A 23,293-nucleotide genomic window follows, 5' to 3' on the forward strand; every position below is an offset into this window, starting at 1 on the left:
AGCCACTTGTCCAAGGCCACACCGCAAGCAGAGCTCAATTCAAATGTGGGGCCTTGAATTCACCTGCAGCTATAAGCTGGGGGAAGGGAAGGAGCTAGGCAACGTCCAGAAGGGTTGGTTATCATAGCCAAGACTGGGATTGCTTGGCACCTAGTTGGCAGAGGCTGAGAAAGGCCCTTTATTCCCAGGACCCACCAGGGTTATCGAAGCCAATACCCGCAGTGCCAAGAAGCCATATCTCACACCTTCCCTCGTCCCCCCCCCCCCCCGCCTCACCGTCACCCTGGAAGTTCTAGAAAGCTCCACCTTGGGCTCTGATTGTTCTTCCCAGGCCCCTGGGGAAACTCACCTGGGAGGGAGCAGGTATTTGGGAAGCTGCATCTCTGGGTTGCCCCTGGATTTAAAAACCTCATCTAAATTCATGCTCACGTTCCGACTTCATGCCAGCCAGAGACAAAGTCCTCATTAAGGGCACGGTGGAAGCTTCTCTCCACTGAGAGCAATAAGAACCTGTGCTCCCTCACAGTGAGGTGCGGCTGTAATTAACAGTAATGAAACCCCTACGCTTGCCCCATGCTGGCACCAGGCTCCATACACTCCCTCCACCTCCGAGACCCCTGCAAAGAAACACTCAGGAGACACCCCTCCCCTTCTCCACTTCCCCAAACAAGGGGCAGGCTATGGAGCCCAGAGAAAGCTGCGGGTCATAGCATGGAGCCCGAGTTGCTGTGCCATGGGTAAGCCACTGAAGCCCACAGAGGCAGCGGACCCTCGTGGCACCCCAGACTTGTGAAAGGAAGTGTGCTGTTTTGACTTTGTTAACTTGACACAAACGAGTCATTTGGAAGACAGAACCTCACCTAGAGCACTGCCTCCATCAGATTGGCCTATGGGTATGTCTGTGAGGGAATTCCCTTGATTAATGATTAATGTGGGAGGGCCCAACCCACTGTGGGGGTGATCCTGGGTTCTGTAAGAAAGCAGGCTGAGCAAGCCATGGGGAGCAAGCCGGTAAGCAGCACCCCTCCATGGCCTCTGCATGAGCTCCTGCCTCCAGGTTCCTGCCCTGACTTCCCTTCGTGATGGACTCTTAACCTGCAAGTCAAATAAACCCTTTCCTCCCCAAGTTGCTTTTGGTGTTTATCACAGAAAAAGAAAATAAACTAAGACACTACCTATCCTTCCATTCTTTCCTCAGTTTACCTGCTCATCCCAAACCCACCCGTCCTTCCATACATCGCCGCTCCAGTCCCTCAAACACCTCAACTTTTCCCCCTTTTTTTATTATTAATTTATTCATATTACATCTCAGTTGTTATCCCATCCCTTGTATCCTCCCATTCCTCCCTCCCTCCCACTTCCCCCCCATTCCCCTCCCCTATGTCTGTGACTGAGGGGGACCTCCTCCCCCTGTATATGCTCATACGGTATCGAGTCTCTTCTTGGTGACCTATTATCCTTTCTCTGAGTGCCTCCAGGTGTCCCCATCCAAGGGACATGGTCAAATATGGGGCACCAGAGTTTGTGTGAAAGTCAGATCTCCTTCTCCACTTAACGGTGGAGAATGTCCTGTCCATCGGCTAGTCTGGGTAGGGGTTTGAAGTTTACTGCCTATATTTTCCTTGGCTGGTGCCATAGTTTGAGGAGGACCCCAGGGCCCAGACCCTCCTGTAGTTTTCCAGGACCCTCTGGATCCTTCTATTTCCTCATTCTTCCAGGCTTCTCACACCTAAAGTCTCAATAGTATGTCTTCCCTCTGACCCACTTTCCTGGTAGGTAAAGTTTTTCATGGGGACGTACCCCTTGGACTAGTGTCTCGATATAAGTGAGTATATACCATTTAACTCATTTTGCTTCTGGGTGAACTCACTCATTATGATAATTTCTAGTTCAATCCATTTTAAACTGATTGTATGTTGTCATGATATCTGTGGATCTATATTGTCAGTAAAAAAAAAAAAAATTATAATAAAGAATTAAAACCAATTCCGCTGGTTTCTTTGTAGTTTTCTAGAGCAACCGTGAGAAGGCTCAGCGTGACGAGTGGGGTTCACCTTTCCTGTCTCCTGTACGGAGCTGGTCTACTCCACTGACTTCCTCCTAATTAACTCTTTGACTTTGGTCCCGCCAATTAGCCTCAAGGAGTCTCCATTTCCCTGTGCAACAAGCTAATATGAGTATTTCTGACCTGCCAACCTCACAGGGCAGCGACGTAGCTAGCCGAGATAAGAGATGTGCAGGTGGCTCGGGGAGGAGAAGCCACGCCCGCATCTCGTGTTCTCTACATTGATGACTAAAGAGTCAAATAACAATGATCCACTCTAATTATTGCCTTCTAATCAAACTACTCCAATCCTATTTACATTCTTTGGGGTTGTATTTCATCTCACACAAGGCTTCTAAAGCACACAGAGTACTTGAGACTCACTGGCTCTTTTGAGTCAAATCCAAACATGAAAGTATAATGAAGGCAATCACATGCATTCAAACCACACACATCCCTTCTAGATTACTGAGGACAAATTTAGAACACACACACACACACACACACACACACACATACACCAGAAAGGAAAAAAAAGGGGGGGAAATATATCATAGAGTATTCAAAATGATTGCTGTACAGCTTAACATCAAAGAGTAGCTCTTGTGCCTGCCGCATGGCACCATGGGCAATTAAGGACGGTGTGAGACTTAGGCCTAAATCAATTCTATCCTTTGCCCTCCTCTGGCATTCTCACAAGGATCCCACACATGATGCAGGCAGCAAGTGCAGGTGCGTCTGAATGATACACACACACACACACACACACACACACACACATACATCTTTCCCCTTCCTGATCTCCATCATAGCCCTGTGCATCTCAGATGCCTCTCAGGCTGAATAAACCTTTCCAGCTTTGCTATAGTCTCTGCACTGAGAGTAATATCCGGACTCTCTTAACCTGACCTGGCCTGGCCTGGCCTGGCCTGGCCTGGCTTGGCGTAGACTTTCTGAAAGAGGCTTGGGACTAGGGTCAAGGGCCAAATTTCCCAGGTTTTTTACTGACATTTCTGCCTATGGGCCTTCTGATCTTTCCCAGGTAGAGAGGGGAATTTTGTTCGTGGGACATCTGAAGAGACCCTGGGCCATAGGTAGGTCAAACATTTGTGAGGGTTCCGTGGCAATGGGCAGAAACCTCAAAAACTAGCTCTAAAATCAAATTGCTTAGTCCCGGAACACCAAAGTGTCATCCACCAAGCAGGGGTGAGATGGGGTAAACAACAAATCAGGGCCTGGTTTCCCCCTAAACTGTTGGTAGAGCTCTTAAAATACACTGTTCTGACTCCCTCAGACCCACGTGGGTTGTTGCTCCCTCACTGGCTCTTTCACCTTTACCTCTGCTTTCCGCTGTCAGACTTCTAATGTCAGTACTGGCAGCAAACTGCCGCCTCCAAAGCTAGAGTTTCAGCAGTGCACATTAATTTCCAGATTCTTCAGGGTCACCTGAGATGGTGTGGGATTCACTCTCCTGCTGGACTTCAGGCATGGACTTCAACGTCCTAGTGACCTTGAAGATGGTGTCAAAGCAAGTAGGGTCACTCTGACAAACTCCCTTGTCCTCGAGCCACACATGCCATCTACACATCAAGGCAGGCCTACATGATGCAGGCTGACCAAAATGTGATGTGTTGTTATTAGCATGTAGATGACATATGTCATTTATGTCTACTTAGAGCCCACCCACATGCTACCGTGTGGAACAGACAGATGTAGGAATGCCTGGCCCACCAAACCTCTTTCATCTCACGGATACCGTGATGGCTTCAAAGTTGTGCACAGGGCCCAAGATAACTTAATCAGGATCGTGATTTTCAAGAGGGCTTTTGAGAAAGCAGGGTTTTTTTTTTCCCCCTCACTAAGATCAGAAGCTTGAAACTTCTCAAGAAGCAGGCTTGAGGAAGAAAGAGACCGACCAACCGCAATGAAAGAGTAAAGCCATCACTGAGCTAGAGGCTGGCACAGACTGAGTTCCTTAGACTGTGTTTTTAAGCACCTAGATCCAGTTTACTTGAAGCCACCGTCTGAATGAACTTCACTGTCATTAAAGCCAGCAAACGCATTTTGTGGAAGGAGCCAGAGTAACTTCTGGTTTCATCAAGAAAAGGGGTCAATGACAAGTGTATTTGAAAAGGAATTTGCTTTTCTGACTTTCATTAAGGTACTAACTCCACACAGATTAATGGCGTGGCGTCTAGAGGTGCTTCGGGTGGCTGATGAAAGGCTCACTAACTAGGTTATGGATTAAATGCAGACAATCTCTTTGAAAATCACTGCAGAGGATTATGGGAAAGGCACCTTTTCGGGGAGCCATTTTTACCAAACCCTGCTGGCCACTGTGGAGAAAAGGATCAAGACTGCTCAGCAAAGCTGGAGTTCAGGTGCGTCCCTCCAGGTGGGATGATCCAGAATTAGTTCCTGGGCCTGTCAATCAATGTGACTTTCAGGACTGTGTTCCTTCTGTGCTTTCCTAGTTAGCTTCAACTGTCATCGTGATACAGCCTAGAGACACCTAAGAGAAAAACCTCCTCCACTAAGGGACTGCCTAGATCAGGCTTGCCTGTGGGTGTGGTGGGTGGGGGGTGAGATGGGACACGGTTGGGTGGAGTGGGGTGTGGCTGGGGCTGGGTGGGAGGTGGGGTGTCTTAATGGCAAATTGATTTGGGAAGACCCAGGCTACTGTACAGCACCATCCCAAGGCCAGGGAGTCTGGAATGTATAAGAAAAGCCAGCTGAGCATACGCCTCGGAGTGAGCCAGCAAACAGCATCCTTCATAGTCTCTGATGCAAGCTCCTGCTCTGACTTCCATGATAGACCGGGACCCAGAACTGTTAGTGAGATGAACCTTTTCCTCCCCTAAGTTGTTTTAGGCTGGAGTGTTTTATCACAGCAACAGAAAGCAAATTAGAATGTGGATTTTTAAAATAGTGTATTGCTATGTCAAATGTGACAATGTAGGGTTGCCCTACACAAAGGGACTTGAAATTTCCCAGCTGGTTGCCCAAGGGTACACCCAATGGTCTCTGTGTTTATCGAGACGGGGGTGGGGGGGGGAGGGAACAGAGGAGGGGATTAAGAATAGGGAAAGCAGGAGAGAGATGGCCTGATGTGAGAACAGAAATAGGAGGTGGTGGGTATCTCTGGGATTTGTCAGAGACCTAGGACAGGGGAAGTTCGAGAAAAATCTATGGGGGTGCCCATAGCTGAGACTCCTAGTAGATGGGGATATGGGTCCTGAAGTGGCCACCTCCTGTAGCCAGGCAGGACTTCCAGTGGAGGGATAAGGACACCAACCCCCACATACAACCTTTGACCTAAGATGTGCCTACAAGATGTGCAGGGACAAAGGTGGAGCAGAGCCTGAGGGAATGGCCCACCAAAGACTGGACCTATTGAGACCCATCCCATGGGAGAGAACCAATCCATGACACTATTAATGTTACTCTGCTATGCTTGTAGACAGGCGCCTAGCATAACTCCTCTGAGAGGCTTCATTTAGCAGCTGATGGGAACAGATACAGACCTACAGCTCGGGGAGTCCTATGGAAGAATTGGGGGGGAATGACAGAGGGAGCCAGAGGGGTCAAGGACTCCACAAGAAGCCCTACAGAAGCAACTAACCTGGGCCCATGGGGGCTCACGGAGACTGAACCATCAACCTAAGTGCATGCACGGACTGGTCCTAGGCCCCCTACCCATATGTAGCAGATGTGCAGCTTGGTCATCATGTGGGTCCCCTAACAATGGGAGCAGGGGCTGTCTCTGACTCTGTTGCCTGCCTTTGGATCCCTTTCCCCTAACTGGGCTGCCTTGTCTGGCCTCAGTGGGAGAGAATGTGCCTAGCCCTGCAGTGAATAATGTGCCAGGGCGGGTTGGTAGCCATGGAGGACCTCTCCTTTCTCTGACAAGAAGGAGAGGGAAAACAGGGTATGAGGAATGGAGGGGGGGGCGGGAGGAGAGGAGAGGAGCTGCGAGCAGGATGTAAAGTGAATAAATAAATAGAGAAAAAAGAAACAGAAGGCACCACATATGAGAGAAAAAGAACCTATAAATCAGACTCCATTGAAATGCAAACTTCAGCTCTTTGAGAGACAATTAATTAGAAGAAAGTGGCCGAGAGAGCTAATGACTGTGGAGAAAAAATGTCCCTATCTCTGACATAGGAGCCACAACACAGTAACTAAAACGTAAACATCCTAATTAAAAATAGGCAAAAGGATGCGTGAGTAACTCACTTTATGACAGAAAGACATGAGCCAGTGAGACGGCTCAGAGGACATAGCCACCAAGCCTGACAACCTCAGTTCTGCGGCTGGGATCTACGTTGCAGAAGGAGAGAACCGATTCCCACAAGTTGTCCTCTGACCTCCACAGGAACGCTATGGCAGGTATGCATACACACAAATAAACCACGCATATAGGTGTATATGTTACACACACACACACACACACACACACACACACACACACACACTGGGGCTGGGGGAACAGTAAATTTGTGGGAAGATGCCTGGCAGCTTTAGCCATTGGACAGACGGAACTGAAATCCATTTGGTCTCGCTTCCCATCCGTGGGAATGAAGAAATGAGGAGTGCCACAGTACCAAGAGGTGGTAGGATACGGGGCGGGGCTCCCCACCTCAGCTTTTCCTATGACTGTCTCCACACTGTGTGATGCTCTTGCCAGCTTCTTCTGCACCAGACGCTAGACACTAACATATCAGTGCCCCCACCCCGCTTGTAACAAGTAAAAATGTCCACCAGCCTTCCCAAGACCTCTCTGAGGGCAAAACTGCCTCACACTGAGAGGAGCCACAATAGAAAGCCACTGGCCTCCCTCATCTGCTGGCAAGGCTTTCAAATGTACACGCTGCTCAAAGACCAGCTGAGGATGTACACATACACCTCAACACACACACACACACACACACACACACACACACACACACACACACCACATCCAGGAGGACTTCAGAGTGCCTCTCACTGGGACTTAACCAAGAGATGCCAAGATACAAGTCCACATAGTCACAGCTCACTAGATGTGTTCATCGAGGCCGTGACCTGTAAACTGACTAAATAAAGGTTCGTTGATGGGAACAGGGTAGGTGAAACTGTCCAAGGAGCTAAGGAGGAGATAGCTCGGTGGGTAGAATGCGTGCTTTACAAACATGAGGACTTGAATTGGATCCCTGGCACCCGTGTAAAAATCCCAGTGTAGCAGTGTGCATACCTACACCATGAGGAGGCAGAGACAGGAGAAGCCCTGGGGCTTGCAGGCGGTGCAGCCTAGCCAGATTAGTGAGCCCCGGGTCCTAGTGAGAGTAAGTGAAGGAGATATTCAGCATCAACCTGTGCAAACACACACACACACACACACTCACACTCACTCACACACACTCAGTCACACACACTCAGTCACACATACACATGCGCTCAGAACACTGGCATTCTAACCCCTAGTCCACTCACATTCACATACACTCACACACACACACACACACACACACACTCACACATGCTCGGGACACTGGCATTCCAACCCCCAGTCCCCATGAATGTGACCTTATTTGGCAAGTTCAGGTCTTTGTAGATGTGGGGACATGTTAAGATGAGGTCAAGCCAGATTAGAGCGAGCCGGCTCTCACGGCTGGTGTCTTTAAGATAGAGAGGCGCTTACTAACTCCGTGAGGAGAGAAGCTGGCTTTGAACAACATGGCTCCACGCCAGGGAACGCCAAGGATAACCTGGAGCCAACTGCAATCACAAAGAGACAAGAAAGGCTTCTGTCTCGAAGCTTCGGGGCCTCACAGCTCAGCTGACACTTTGATTTTGGGTTTCTAGCCTCGAGCCCTGTAAGTCAACAAACCGCTGCCGTCTGCTGGGGCCCAGGAAACAGACACGCTTTGAACCGGCAAATTGCTGTTTGCTCAGCAATGAACTGTTTGTTAGTTGCCTGCACATGACAGAAAGACCCTGTGTGGCACAGAAGTATATCTGAGTGGCAGTATGCTGAAAGAAAGATGTTTCTCAAAAGAAGTGAGATGCCAAAGCACATGGTCTCTGCGGCTCCATTTACAGACTCCTAGACAAAATCTATGCTGGATCATGCGTTCAGGATGGGCATGAGGTAGGGGAGAGGTAGGAAAAAAACTTCCTAGATTGGGTGAGACATGCTCCTTATCTTGTTTGGAGTGATGGGTACCAGGGAATATGAATGTATCAAAAACTCATTCAACCAGCCGGGTGTGGTGGCGCACGCCTTTAATCCCAGCACTCAGGAGACCGAGGCAGGTGTATGGTTGTGAGTTCGAGGCCAGCCTGGTCTACAAAGTGAGTCTAGGACAGCCAAGGCTACAGAGAGAACTCTGTCTCGAAAAATCAAAAAAGAAAAACAAGACAAAACAAAACTCATCCAACCTAGGACTGGGGAGGTGACTCAGTGAGTAAGGGCATCTGCTGTATAAACTTAAGATCCTGAGTTCAAATCCTCAGCCCCTACATAGACAGTGAGGCACAGCTGGATGTGCCTGGAACTCTATCACTGGGGTGGAGACAGAGGGATCCAGAAAGTGATAGAGGAAGTTACCCCAAAGGACTACTGTAGCTTCTACACATGCATACACAGGTATGTACCCACACACTCATGTGTACCCCCACGAACACAGACCTATCAGACTTAAAATCTGTGGCTTTTTAAAAAAACTTTTTGTAAAGTTTACTTCAGTTATTTATTTTTATTTATTTATTGTGTTGGGGTGGGGCACAGGCAGAGGCCATGCTCAGGGTGTGGACATCAGAGGATAACCTGTAGGAGTCAGTTCTCTCCTTCCACTGAGTCCCCTAAGAATTAAATGTGGAAAAAGAAAAGAAAAAAAAAAAGAATTAAACGTGCCTCCTCGGGATTGCAGGCCATCACCTTTACTCACTGAGCCATCTTGCCAGCCTTACAGTTTGTTTGGCTGTCTTTTGTTTGTTTGTTTGTTTTGTTTTGTTTTTTGTATGAAAAAGGGACCTCAGTTTTCAAAACTGTAAATAATAAAGTTGAAGGAAAAAATGGGCATGTGTGTTCCTCTCCCATAAGAATGGGGTGGGGGAGGGGAAGAAAGGAGTAACAGAAGAACCCAGAAGCAAAAAGCACCTGTCACGTAGCCCCTCCACCTGTGAGGTTCTGCCTTCTTAACACACAGTGCTTGCCACAGTTAAGTAAGCTCACAAATTCTTCACCGGAGGCCAAATTTGCTGGGCTGCTCACGGCAAATTGGCCCCAGGCATACACCCAGCTGCACTCCATCACAAACCAGAAAACGGGACATTAACTTCTGAGAGGCCCCTGCAGCTCGTCTCACCGAGCCCCAAGCTTCCTTGCACATCAGGAAGAATCTTGAAAAGTTAAGTGGGCAGCTGAGAATACCACAGAGCAGTGCTCTGGCGGGAGCATCCGGGCGGACCCGCCAAGCGTGGATAATGGCTCTGGAGGCTCGGCTCACATTTCATGTGATGCTTCTAGCTGGGACCTGAACAGGTTACAGACCCAGAGGGGCTCAGGCGGGCAGTGGTGGCTTTAGGCCTTCAGGTTGCCTCTACCTCGGGACCAGTCTTGGCAAGCAACTTCAGCAAGTGTGCAGTGCAGACAGAGACACAAACCGCCCCTCATCTGGCTCTTGGCACAGTCACTATCTCATGGAAGAAAAGGAGACAGCATACGCGGGTGTAAGAACGGGTACTCCAGGTGGGACATGCTGGTTTCCCTTGGTGACATGCAACCAGCAACCCCACTGCAAAGTGTAGCTGGGGGGAGTGGGGGCGGTCTGCATTGAGCATGGAAGGGTTTCTCAAATACAGAAATATAAACCATCATCATGGCATGACTTTTAACAACAGCAAATATAATCTGCAGCCTTTCTGGCACCCACAGCCCAACACCAATGGCAGTACACCCTTCCTCCCATGGACTCACATAAGCTCATCTTACCCAGACATGTGTTTGTGGAGCCTGTAGGGAAAGGCAACTTGGGGTGCATTAGAACAGAGGTTGCCTACAACAACAGTGTTAAAAGTGTTCTCACTCTCAGTTTGGGGGCGGGGGGCGGGAAGGCCTAGATTTGTTGAAAGAGTATGTGGTGTGTTCTAAATGTTAACTTGCCTCAAACCAGAATCCCCTGAGAAGAAACCCTCAGCTGAAGAACTGTCTAGATCGTGTTGGTCTGTGAGCATGTCTCGAGAGAATGTCTTAACAGTCAATGACACAGGAGGGCCCGGCCCAGCCCACTGTGGGCAATGCCATTCCCTAGGCAGGTAATCCTGAGCTCTATAAGGGAGCAATCAAGCAAGTAGCGTGGGTGTGTTCCTTTCTCTCTGCTCTTGACTGTGGATGTGATGCCTGAGTTCCTGCCTTGTCTTGCTTTCAGTGATAACCAGGACCTGGCATCGTAAGCTGAATAAGCCTTTTCCTCCCCTACTCTGCTTTTTGTCACATCCGCAGAAATGAAATTAAAGAGGACAATACGGGGTGTTTTCAGGCACTGGCTCCCACGTTACCCTACCCTTCAGGACCAAGACGAGAAAGGAACTGACAGGTGCCATCGACAGAGATGACCCTGCCTTGCAGGAGCTGAGGGATAAGGGCTCAACATGCAGAAGGTTTTCTTACTCATTTTACACTGGGAGCCTGGGAAAAGCATTCATTCACTCACTCATCCATTGATTCATTAAAGACTTCCTAATTCATTCATCCATTAAAGACTTCCTAATTCGTTCATCCAGTAAACACTTCCTGAGCAATTATCTATGGACTCCAAGCTAAATTGAAAGATTTGGTCCTCTGGTACCTTTCTGTGCAAGGAGACGAGGACCTTTCTCTTAAAAAGAGATGGTGACAAATCTGCTTCACAGGGAGATGTGGGGTGGGTGATATTAGGACACATGGGGAGATTACTGTAAACACTAGCTATTTCTGATTCCAACAATTTGTCCTCTGATATTAGATTGTGCGGGCCACATATAGAGGCAACCTTCCTGATGTACCAAAGATGACCCCAAGACAAACCTGGGTCTGGAAGGGACAGCTTGGCACCTGCTTCCCAAAGGTCACTGATTGGCCAGCTCTGTAGAGAAGCTTCCGGGAGCCTGGCCATGGCTGAGCTGGCCTGTCTGGAGGTCCAGAGGGCTGTTAAGGGTTTTCTCCATCCTCTATTAATTTGAGTTAATGAATACCTCCAGCCTACGGGGAGCAGGAGTGGGGGCAGGCCTCATTACGAGCAACCAGAAGGTTTCCAGCCACATTCAGTTTAAACGGCACAGGCCTAAACTACTCATCAGGAGCTGTCGCCTGGCCATTGGAGGTGACGCGGACAGGAGGTCTCTGGTATTAGATGAGGGTCTGAGTCTCTGTTCTCTGCCAGCAGCCACCAGAAGCAAACGGCAGTGCCTCCCATTGACTTCTGCAACCAGAACCATACTGTGTGGTGCCCTGGGAAACTCGGGGTACACCTGCAAGAATCAGCTAATGGCAGAGAGGAAGGAAAGCATTCTGAGCAGCTGGACCAAAGCCTTGCGGGCAAAATGTAGTACAGCTAAAAGCATGCATGGCCAATGACAGCCCTCCTTAGAGAGAGCCCTCCAGAAGGTACACACACACAGCACAGCACACACACACACACACACACACACAGACACACACACACAGACAGACAGACATACACACACACACACACACAACACAACACACACACACACACACACACACACACACAAAGTCATTTCCCAAAGCAGCCCTAGTTCCAGGAATCAGCACCTCCCACTCTCCTGCCTGAATATGCCCTCTTCTCTTTACCTGACCAACTCTCCTCTTGGATTAGGCATAAACAAACTTCAAGCCAAAGGGCCAATCTGGCCCTACACTTGATCTTATAAATAAAACTTTATTGTAACATGCCCACACCCATCATTTTGTATACTGTCCGTGGCTGCTCTTCTTCCCAATGGCAGAGTAGAATGACCCCAGCAGAGACCAAAGGGACAAAAGACAGTTCTCTTGTAGGTTGTTACAAGTGAGGTAGGTCCCAAGTGAGCATCATCTAGATTTGCTTGCCCCACCAGCCTTTGTCCCCTGAACTATAACTGGTGATTTCACTGTCTCTTTTAGATCAAGATCTTCTTAAGAAAAAGTTTAGCTGGCTGGGAAGAGGGTGCAGTGGACTGTGCAAGCATGGGTTTGATCGTTGCCACGCATGTAAATAGTCAGGGGTTAGCAGGCATCAGTAACCCCAGAGATGAGGTGGGGGGAAAGGACAAAGACAGAAAATCAGTTCCTGGGAATTCACTGGCCAACCAGTGGGAGACCCTGTCTCTAAAAGTGAGAAAGAGAGCAAGGGAAGTCACCCGGTGATGACCTCTGCCCACCCCTTCTCCCACCACAAACATACACAACACATGAAAAAAAAAAAAACAAATAAAGTTTGGGGTTTTTTTTAACTGTGTTCCCTGGACTCTCACAGGGACCTTTGACAACTCATAGGTTCCCCCAAGCATAAACACACAGCCAGGAAGAGTGGGGAAATGAATGAGTGCTTTGATGGTGGACTTCCTAACAGCAGCACTAAATAAAATCAAACTAACCCACATCGCTGGCTAATTCTTGGCTCCATTGTCAGCTTCTGGGAAACAGGGCTCATGTGCTCACCAGAGAAGCCTTTCTGGGATCTGGCATCACCCAGGCACTCAAAAACATGTGACGTGTGCATGTGTGTGTGAGAGAGAGCCCCAAGCAGAAAGCCTTCTGTGATGGCTGTCAACTCGACAGGACCTAGAATCATAGAGGAGGCACATAGCTGAGCAAGTCTGTGAAGAAGCTTCTAGACTGGGGGAACTTAAATGTGAGTGGCGCCATCTTGACGTTAATTGAGTCCATTATGTGGTGCCGTGGGAGACTGTGAGCTGAGGACTGTCATTCATCTTTCTCTCTCTCTCTGCCTCCTATGCTCCCGCTGTCATGGCGACACCATAGTGATGGACTGTGCACTTTCAAACCATGAGCCAAAGCAACTGCCTCTTTCATTAGGTTGCCCATGACAGGTACTATGTCACAACAACAAAGAAAGTAATAAGCCTTCTGTTCGGGGCACAGTGCTGTTGCTCTCACCCTCGGACAGATTCAGAATTGTCCTCTGATCCAGTATATACAAACAAATCCCCTTCCTGAGGCTGATCTCCACTGTCTCATGGCTGCCTTATGTCTGGCAGCTGAGGCCACACCCTTGACTTGGCTTCACCACCACGGCGTCCAGTTTTTGCATACATTTTGAGAATCCTAGCTGTCCTTGACTTTGGGCCCATCTGCCTCAATGTCACTGTTCCGCCCTACCCTACTATCTGTCACCCACCATCTTAAATCAAAGTCCCAGGCAGCTGCCCTTGAAGACAGAGTGCCATCTGGGAGCCGGGCACAGTGGCAAAGCTGCCCCAGAAGGAATTCTGATGTCCCCCATCTATTATACTAAAAGGCTCATTTCAAAGCCTATTAAATAGGTCGGAGAGCCTCTCTCCCAACAATGGTTCAATGCTCTAGAGTGAACAGATTTGGGGCTTTTAATTTGGCAAGCAAGTGACATTTCCTCCCAGAAGGCTGGCACCACTGGACAAGCAGAGCAGGGAAAGGAGAAGAAAAACCCAACCCGATTACCACAGAGCAAGATAAAAGGAGGCCATAAATCCTACTGACAAATGAAGGCCCCAGGGCAGCCTGCATTTGGTTGAACACTGTTGAGCTGCTATATTTCAGAACCTTAGTCCTGCGATTCATCCCAAGCCACGCAAGCCCTTTCCTCCACTTGTGGCTTCGCAGTCCGGGTTCGAATAAGCAGCAGGGCCGATAGGATCAACGTGTGAGTGATCTGGGGGAAATGGCTTCCATAAGACAGTCCCAGGACCACAACCACACAGGGTACCTCAGGGAGCAGCTAAGACTTGGGTGGAAGGGTCTTTGGGTGGTGTGTGTGCATGCATGTGTGTGTGTGTGTGTAAGAGAGTGTGTGTATGAGTGAGTGTGTTAGTAAGAGTGTGCATATGAGAGTATGTGTGGGTGTGTGAGAGTGTGTCTGCGTGAGAGAGTGTATGTGAGAGAGTACGTGAGAGTGAGTGTTCTGTGTGTGTGTGTGTTAGAGTGTGTGTGTTTGTAAGTGAGTGCATGTGTGACTCAGTGTGTGTGTGTGTGTGTGTGTGTGTGCTCTATCACTCTCAGCCTTGCTCCTTTGACATAGGCCTCTCCCTGAACCTAGAGCCGGGCTGGAAGCCAGCAAACCTTAGCCATCTGCTTGTCTCCGTCTCCCATAGCACTGGGGTTCCAGGTTCAGCAGCCATGCCTCACCTTTTCATGAAACTCAGGCCCTGGTGCCTCTGCAACCAGTGTTTGTACCCACTGATCCATCTCCTTAGCCCTGCCTCTGGTTTGTGAGACAGTTTCACTTTGTAGCTAGGGCTGACCTTGAACTCACTATGTAGCACAGGTTGTCCTCCAGTTAAGGGCAATCCTTCAGCCTCAGTATGCACCAACACACCCATCAATAAACACACCCAAACCCTTTAAGGGCGGTTTCCCGCCCACTCTCCAGCTCTTTCTAACCCTCCTGAGTTTCACACTCTAAAGCAAAGGAAGGAAAAAAACTACCTCTTCTCAACAGAAGTCAGGCCTTGAGGTTGTGATGGCTAAGTAAGGACTGTCAACGTGGCCATGCCTGGACTACCCTAGAACAGGAGCCTCTACACAGCCTGGTGAGGGATGCCCTAGCTTAGGTCAAAGATTCACCCGAAATATGGGTGGCACCAACCATGGGATACCGTTCTGGATCACACAAGGAGAAAGCAGCTGAACCCTGCATTCCCTCCTCTCTCTGCTGACTGACTGCTGACACAATGTATCAGACTGGGCAACCACGCCCCCTTCTCCAGCCTCCACGTCTCATAGTGCCCAGTTGTCTGTTTCCGTCTTTCATTTCTGTTGTGTATATTCACTGTAACAGACACTGTGGTACACAAGGACACTTTCGCACAACTGTCTATTGTACCTTGACTATTTCTGTTTAGTTTTAATACTTTTTGTTTGTTTGTTTGTTTGTGGGAAGAAGCTTACATACATGTGAAGTTCAGAGGGCAACTTGTGGGAGCTAGCTCTCTCCTACCATGTGGGTCTGGGGACTAAACCTATGTCCTCAGGCTTGGTGGCAGACACTCTTATCAGCTGAGCCATCTCATTAGTCCCACTTACTGTCTCTTTAAATTGACTTAAAAAAAAAAAAAAAAAAAAAAAAAACATTGAATACCACCTGATACTGAATCTAGACGTCAGCCTGCTTTTTTCTAATAATGAGTTGATAAATATTGATAAAATATTAAATAATTTTAAACATCAAATGATCTCACATGGCTCTTAAATCCCCCCATAGTGGTTAAGGTCCCACAGTGTGTAAGCTGCTGCCCCAGAGTATAATTACACAATAGGAAAGCACTCTGTCCCTCCGCCAGGGACATAAGTCACAGAAATATAATCAACACAGGAACACACACCTACACTCAGTCCCCCAAACTCCTGAGGCAGGGGAGCTCATGATCTTTTAAATCCAGGCAGAGTAAGACTCTAAATCAAAACCCTAACTAGTGCTAGGGAGGTGGCTTAGCAGGTAAGAGCTCCTGCTGAGCAAGCACAGGGACCTGAGTTCAAAACCCCAGCACCACATTTTAATTAAAAAAAATAAGACATGCAGAGGCTGGTACTATAACTCCAGCACTGGTGGGGGACAGTACAGGTGGAGATGAGAGGATCTCTGGGGCTTGCTGGTTGCAGCCCAGTTCCAGGCTTTGAGTGAGCCAGTGCTCACAGGGATATGAGGAACATGATAGGGGACACCTAATGGTCACTTCTGGTCTACACACACACACACACACACACACACACACACACACACACACACGTGCACATGCACGCACACACACACAGACTTGCATGCATCTAAATAATAATAAATGTCACCTTCCATTTCTATAAAAGGCAGTGACATGAGGCTCTTTAGACACACATTCCGCCGCCCCACAACCTGGCTGAATGCTAGCCCAAAGGGGACAGGGAACCGGAAAGCCGTGAAGCAACAATTGTGTCATGGAGGAAGCAAAAGGTGTGGTCAAGGCCTGACCACCAGTCTCCAGAGCACGGCGGTGCGCTGGAGTTACACAGTCTGCACAGGCTACAGGGTCTGCCCCAGAAGCATCGGTCAACCACACAACAAAACTACTCCTTGAGGGGATCCTGGTGCTGAGGATACAGACTTCCTTCCTGTGGGTACCATAGAAACAACCCAGCGTAGCAACAACTCACGATGCAGCGGGTTTCATAATTAACCTCGCGCTGATTTCATGTGTGGGGATTTCTATGGAAATGCAATACAGCCTTTCCTTTCTGCTGAGTGCTAGCTGCTTGCTGTCGAAATGAGCAAGGTCATGAAGCCCAGAAAAGTGGTGCTGGTCCTGGCTGGATGCTACTCTGGACGCAAAGCCATCATCGTTAAGAATGTTGATGATGTCACCTCACACCGCCCTTACAGCCATGCCCTGGTGGCTGGATTTAACCGCTCTCCCCGAAAAGTGACAGCTGTCATGGACAAGAAGAAAATCACCATGAAGTCAAAGATCAAGTCCTTTGTGAAAGCTCGTAACTACAATCACCTCATAGCCACAAGGTACTCTGTGGACATCCCCTTGGACAAGACAGTTGTCAACAAGGATGTCTTTATAGACCCAGTCCTGAAAGGCAAGGCCAGGTGGGAGGCCAAGGTCAAGTTTGAGGAACGATGCAAGACAGCAAAGAACAAATGGTTTTTCTAGAAGCTTCACTTTTAGGTGTATTTTCGTTTCCACCATTTAAAACTTTTAAAAGAAAAGAAAATGCAATATGCTTTGACAAGTAATGGAGCATCAGGATGTTGCATTGTTTCATATCTGAGACTCTGAACATTCCACCTGGCACCATCGGTGTGATCCTTCGGGGCATGCAAACTTATTCAAAATGTAGTATAAAAGGCTAGGGTGACAGCCAAGGCCATAGAGTGCTTGCCTTGTGAGCATGAGGATCTGGATTCAATCCCCAGAGCCCACATAAAGAAATAAAGAAATGCAATCAGGCATGGAGCCACATGCTTCTACCCGGGGAGGCAGAGGTGGGTCGGTCCCTAAAGCTCAGTGACAACTGACTGGTTTTGAGAGTTCCAAGACAGTGAGAGACCCTGCCTCAAAATAGGTAGATGACACCCGAGGAACCACATCAGGGTTGTCCTCTGTCCCATACATACATACACACATGCACACATTCATACAAATAAAATAAATGAGACATAAAGTTACTTTCAAGCTGTGTATTTAAGATGCATATAAGACACCCAAAAATTTTAATTTTAAACTTGGGTTTAAGAGCTCTCACTGTGCATATGAGAAATCTGAAAAATTCAAAGTCTGAAACCCAAGCATCTGGGACACAGGACATTCAGCCTGTGCCTCTGACCAGCTATCCTGTTGGCTGTGAGAGTCTACCAGGTACAATATGCAGTGTCAGGCACACCCTGTGCTCTGCACCTGTTAGGTTGAACTCATGATGACACAGGTGCCCATCTGTATCCACCCGTTCTAGGCAGAAACGTGAGGCTGGTGGGTGTCATCAGCACATCCTACCTATGAAGGGGACAAAAGCCATGGCTGGCTGGAGCCTGGCAGGAGCTTCTCTGTGACTTCAACCTCAAACATAACTTCCTGTGTCTCCAAAATCAGGCAAGGAGGCTTTCTAACCAAGCTGAAGAAACATGGGTGGAAATCCACACCCCCACAGTGGGGCTTGTGCTAGGATGCCTGCCTAGCCTGGCCAGCTCCCCTGGGCCCAAATAGTAGCATCAGGAGGTGAAAACCACAGCTTCACGGCCGCCAATGGCCACCCTGTTTGCACATGACTCCTCAGACAGAGACCAGGGTGACAGCCACAGACTTGTAAGTGTCTCTGTCTATTTCCAAATCTGATCTTCATATCGATTCACCTGACAGCATTAATTTCATGCCTGAATAATATGTCTTGTTTCCTCAAAGTAGAATCTGGGACCTGGGATTGAGAAGGGGCATTTATTAATGCTGAAGGTGAAAAGGGAGGACTCGGAACTTCCTCATGCAGAGTAATGGCGAGGGTTAGCAAAAAGGCTTCTAAGAAGCGGCCAGACAGGACATATGTTCCAAATCTAAAAACCATAGGCCTGTGAAAGACACCGTTGATTGGAACTAAGAAATTCTGTGGTGTGGCATTTGTCTCTGTGTATGAGGCTCTGGGTTTGATCCCCAGTACTTTGGGGGTGAAGACAGGAGAGAAAGAGGGGAAGATGGAGAGGGGAAGGAAATGGGAGGAGAGAGGAAGGGAGGGAGGGAGGGAGGAGGAGGGAGAGAAGGAAGAATGGAGGGAGGACAGGAGGACGAGAAGGGGGGAGGCAGCAAAGGGAGGGTGGAAAAAGAAAAAGAGGGAGAGAGGAAAGAGGGAGGGAGGGAGGGAGGGAGGGAAGGGTGGAGGGAGGACAGGAGGAAAAGAAGGAGGGAGGCAGCAAAGGGACGATGGAAAAAGAAAAGGAGGGAGGAAGAAGGAAGAGAGGAAGGGGGAAGGGAGGGAGGGAGGAAGGGAGGGAGGGAAGTTTTGGCCAAAATTTAGCAGCAAGTTCAGAGGACAAGGTTCTCTAGAGAAGCTTCAGGTAAAATGAGCCCAGGCCTAAGCTGCTCTCCTGCTTCCTCTGACTGCCTAAGAGGCCACAGTGCCTGTGAGCAGGTCACCCAGCTCAAGGCGGGACTGCCTCTGGTTGCTGTATGGGGAATGGGGATTCTCAAGTTGAATTTTAACATGTGAGGAGGGATCCACAGCCCTGGGAGTCATCATAAGAGCCAGTGTCCCCTGACAAGGACAGCTCTCGCACCTGCTTAACGTGGGTCTCATGACTCCGTAGCCACGGAGACAACACTTGCAGTGGCCCTGGACCTCCTGGGTCACTCTGGGACCAAGTGTCCCTAGGGACAAACTTGAGAGGAAAAGCTGGAAGCAGAAAGGCATAGAGTTTAATGACTGCTCTGCTATCTGCTATCTGCGTGCACGCTGCCTGGCCCCACCCTCATCCTTACGTCAGCCTGCCTTGTCATAATTAGCACAGTGATCTGTAGGTATGTGTCAATGAGTTTAAAGACTTGCACATAATTGGTTTTCTAAAATAGACAAGAAGATCTCTCCTGAAATCTAATTTACATAATAACTCTGTTCAGCCAGGCCTGTTCTCTTCCAAACTGCAAACGATACTGCCTGGGGTGGGCATGCAATTGAACTAGCTGGACAGAAAAGCCTGAGGTTCAAACACAGGCAGAACAGATAGGTATTTTTGGGTCCTCCCCAGGCTGGTTCCCTCCTCTGCTCAGGCCTTGCAGGAACAGAGGCAAGCATCGAGAATGTTCTAGATATGATTTGGGGAAACAGGAGGACTTCCAGGAGGAACTGGGCTGGGGAGATGGCTCAGTGGGTAAGAAGGCTGCTGAGCAAGCATGAATACCTGCGTTCAGATCCCCAGCAGCCATCAAAAGAAGCTGAGGAGTGGTGCATGCTCCTGTGCCCTAGCACCAAGAGATCAGGTAGAGACAGAAAAGGTTTCTAAGGCTCATAGCCTGGCTCCAGACTGCAGGAAAGACCTCAGAGACATACAACAGAGAGTAATAGAACCGGCCGCCTAACCTCCTCTTCTGGCCTCTGAGTGCACATGAGTTCACGCACACACACACAGAGCACACATACACCACACGCACATACCACATACACATACACAGAGAGAAAAATAAACTTGGAAACCATGAATGAACTATCCATATTCATGAATGACAAGTACAGTGGGTCACACTGGTAAGGCAGAGTGCAGCTCCACTCGCGAGAAAAGAAACCGGGTACATCATATATGAATGTAAGCCTAAGCACATGCCTATAGGATCAGTCACAGCACCATCCGTAGTTACCGTGGCGCCCTATGACCAGGGGTGGGGGGATTATCTTTTATTTCTTGTGTTTTATACAGCTATAGCTTCCAAATAAGGGTGTAGCTGGGAATTACCTAATTAAAGTCATAGCCAAAATTATCTTTTAAAAAGATTTGGAAACAAAAGCTTATAAGAGAATTCGTGTGCGTGTGTGTTCTTGTGTATGCATATGTTCATATGTGTGTGCATGTACGTATATGTCTTCATGCCTGTGTGTTCATGTTTATGTATATGTTTATGTGAAGGTTCGTGTATGTGTTCCTGTGTGCTCAGGTATATGTATTGTTCGTGTGTGTGTGTGTATGTGTTCATGTGTGTGTGTGAGAGAGAGAGAGAGAGAGAGAGAGAGAGAGAGAGAATATGTGTGGCAGGGTAGCAGTTTCCTTCTCTATCACTCTCCAGCTTAGCTGTTTGGAGGGTAAGAAAGCAAAGTCTTGCTGAGCAGAAGCAACAGCTTGGCCTACAAATGGGTTGCTTGCCACCAAGCCTGATGACCACCTGAGTTAGAGCCCCAAGATGTACGTAGTGGAAGGTAAGACTGACTAGGAAAGCTGTCTTCTAACCTCTACATGCATAGACAGTGTGTGTTAGGGTTCTGCTTCAATCCACCTACCTGTGATGTCATCGCTTACCTGCCACGGGGGCGTGGCCCTGCCCAGAGCCACATAAACAACAGACCCCCCCCCAATGTGGCTCTCTCTCTCTTACCTTTCTCTACCCCTCTCTCTACCTTTCCTCTCTACCCTCTTTCTCTCTCTATCCTCTCTCTTTACTTCCTTTCTCTCTACTTTCTCTCTCTCTGGGGTACCCCTCCCCCCTTTCTTTCTCTCCTTATACTCACTTAATAAACCTCAAATAATATAATATCTGTTGCCTGGCATCTTATTATCTTATCGTTTTATTTTCTTTTTATTCATCATAACAGTTATGTGCATGCACGTACACAGTCACATACATGTGCGCACACACGCACCCACCCCCCCACACACACAAGTTAAATAATGTGATTTTTAAGAGGAAAGGACAGATTAACAGGTCCTGTCCCCTTTTATATACTTTCTAGACTTTTTAGGCTTCCTCAGTCCCAGCATTCCTTTGGTAAAGCCCCCCAGCCTGAGTGAGAGAGAGAGAGAGAGAGATACAGGCACACAGACAGAGACAGAGAGATAGAGAGAGACAGAGACACAGAGATAGAGACAGAGATAAGGCAACACCTTCCCAAGAATGTGGACAAAGAGTGTGATACATACGTGCTTGTATGTATGTGTCTTTGCATATGTGTGTCTGTGTGTACGTACATATGTGTGTATGTGTGTACATGCACATGGATATGTGATTTTGCATGTGTGTGCATTCCTTTGTATATTGTGTGTACAATATGCATGTATATGTGTATGCGTTCACAGGTGTGAACAAGCCTCACAATGCAACCCTGATTCTCTCACTACACCATGTTTCCCAATACAGTCTCCTCTAAATCCATCAATTCCTTCTTTCCAATGCCAGTCACAACCCATTAAATTGACATCGCCACCCGCTAATGACTCATAACCTCAGACTCAAAAGCATGAATATATTCCAAGCTCTTCAGCCAACCACCTCTGGAGAGCTGAGCCATTGCAGGGTCGAAGCCAAGCTCCCAAGGCTACTTCCTGGTGGAAGCCAAGGCCAGCTTGGAACAGGCTAAGTGTAGGCTGCAGTGACCCACCCAGTCCTAGTGTTAGAACTCAGCGACCACAGGCTCCTCTCCTCCTGCCACCTTAAGGTGAATCTGGGAGTCCCTGGAGGTGGCCAGGGACCCGCCCTCTTAAGGAAGAACCAGTCTCAGTACTGGCACAGACAGAAGACCATCACAGGCCACGCTTAACCCTCCTGGGTGCCGATGTGGGATCTCAGCACCACCGAATGTGACTGGGTCCACCTGGAAGGCCTCGAGGCAGGAGTGGTTAGATGTGTCTAGAATCAAAGCCAAGCTCTTGTGGACAGAGGTCTGCCTTGAAAACACACCAAAAACACAAAGGGGCAGCCTCTCACATAAGCCCAGCCATGAGATAAAATGCCGTAGGTCTCATGGGGACTCACCCCTAGACAAAGAACTGCAGGCAACTGAGGAGTGCTGAGAGGGAAAGACAGAGTTTCTAGACCTATAGCATTTTTTATATATAGCAATGTGTCTGTGTGTGTGTGTGTGTGTGTGTGTGTGTGTTGCTATGGGTCTAGAAACTCTGTAGGCTGAAGAGGGGGAAGTCGCTTCAAGGTTCACACAGGGGTGGTGAGAGGCAGACCCCAGGCCCCTCACCACTTTCCATCTTGGCAGTTTCACACCTAGCCTTCCTGGGACTCTCTCCCACATCCCTCACCTCAGGTCTCCAGGCCTCAATCTCTGTGGCTCTCACGAAACCATGAACATGAAATCTAATTCTGATTGGAAAAGCCTCTTTCATCTGCTTTGACATATGAAGGGCCAGATGAATTTGTTTGCAAGGTACCCAGCTGTGGGAACACCCTTCATCTGATCTCACTCTCCCCTCCACAGCACCTCAGAAGGGAACCGACCTCCCTAGCTGTTTTTATAAATAAAGTTTTATTGGAACATGGCCCGCCCACTTTCTTACCTGCTGTGGGCAGGCCATTTTGGTTGTTAAGCAGCGACAATACAAACCCATGCAGCTGGCACAGCCAAGCATATTTACCCGTATTTACTGCCTGGCCTTTCACAGTTTACGAACCCCCAGTTGAAAGGATCCTAATCTTCTTGTTTGTGGCAAAGTAAAACTTAACATACAATCGACTATTTTGAGTCGTTTTGCATGTAACCTCAAAGCTGTTCAGTGGATTCACAGGTTGTATACATGGCATGAACCAGTTCCAGAGAATTTTCTCATCCCAAATTCTGTTCCCATTGGACAGTGGCATCCCATTGCTCTCTCCCTAACCCCAGCCACCGCCGCTCTACTTCCTGTCTCCAGCTCTGAACTTCTGTGTCTGGCTTCTGTCACTCAGCCTAGTCTCAGCTGTCTTGTCATAGCAGGCATCAGAATTGCCCCCTTCTGACTGCTGAATACTCTCCCCCTGTATGGAGAGGCCCACCTTGCCTCCTCACACAGCTGCTGAAGGACACTCAGATGACCCCTGACTTTTAAAGGTCATGCGTGTTGTCGCTCCCTGCCT

The 23,293-nt window shown here is 48.5% G+C and overlaps 2 protein-coding genes across 2 annotated transcripts in view; one reads left to right on the forward strand and one right to left on the reverse strand.

Annotated features, from left to right (window-relative positions):
* The window catches only part of Ksr2 (kinase suppressor of ras 2), a 333,604-nt gene that overhangs the window by 178,544 nt on the left and 131,767 nt on the right, over positions 1-23,293 (reverse strand). The gene's annotated exons all lie outside the window — the stretch shown is intronic.
* LOC127202836 (60S ribosomal protein L27-like) lies at positions 16,523-16,918 on the forward strand. Its single transcript, XM_051161629.1, has one exon. The coding sequence runs from the start codon at positions 16,523-16,525 to the stop codon at positions 16,916-16,918; it is 396 nt and encodes a 131-aa protein (XP_051017586.1).

This window comes from Acomys russatus, chromosome 19, assembly GCF_903995435.1.
Source record: "Acomys russatus chromosome 19, mAcoRus1.1, whole genome shotgun sequence".
Taxonomy (NCBI): Eukaryota; Metazoa; Chordata; class Mammalia; order Rodentia; family Muridae; genus Acomys; species Acomys russatus.

Bases quoted from the DNA above. Each gene is read 5' to 3' on its own strand.
- LOC127202836 (XM_051161629.1), top strand. From the start codon at position 16,523: ATGAGCAAGGTCATGAAGCCCAGAAAAGTGGTGCTGGTCCTGGCTGGA.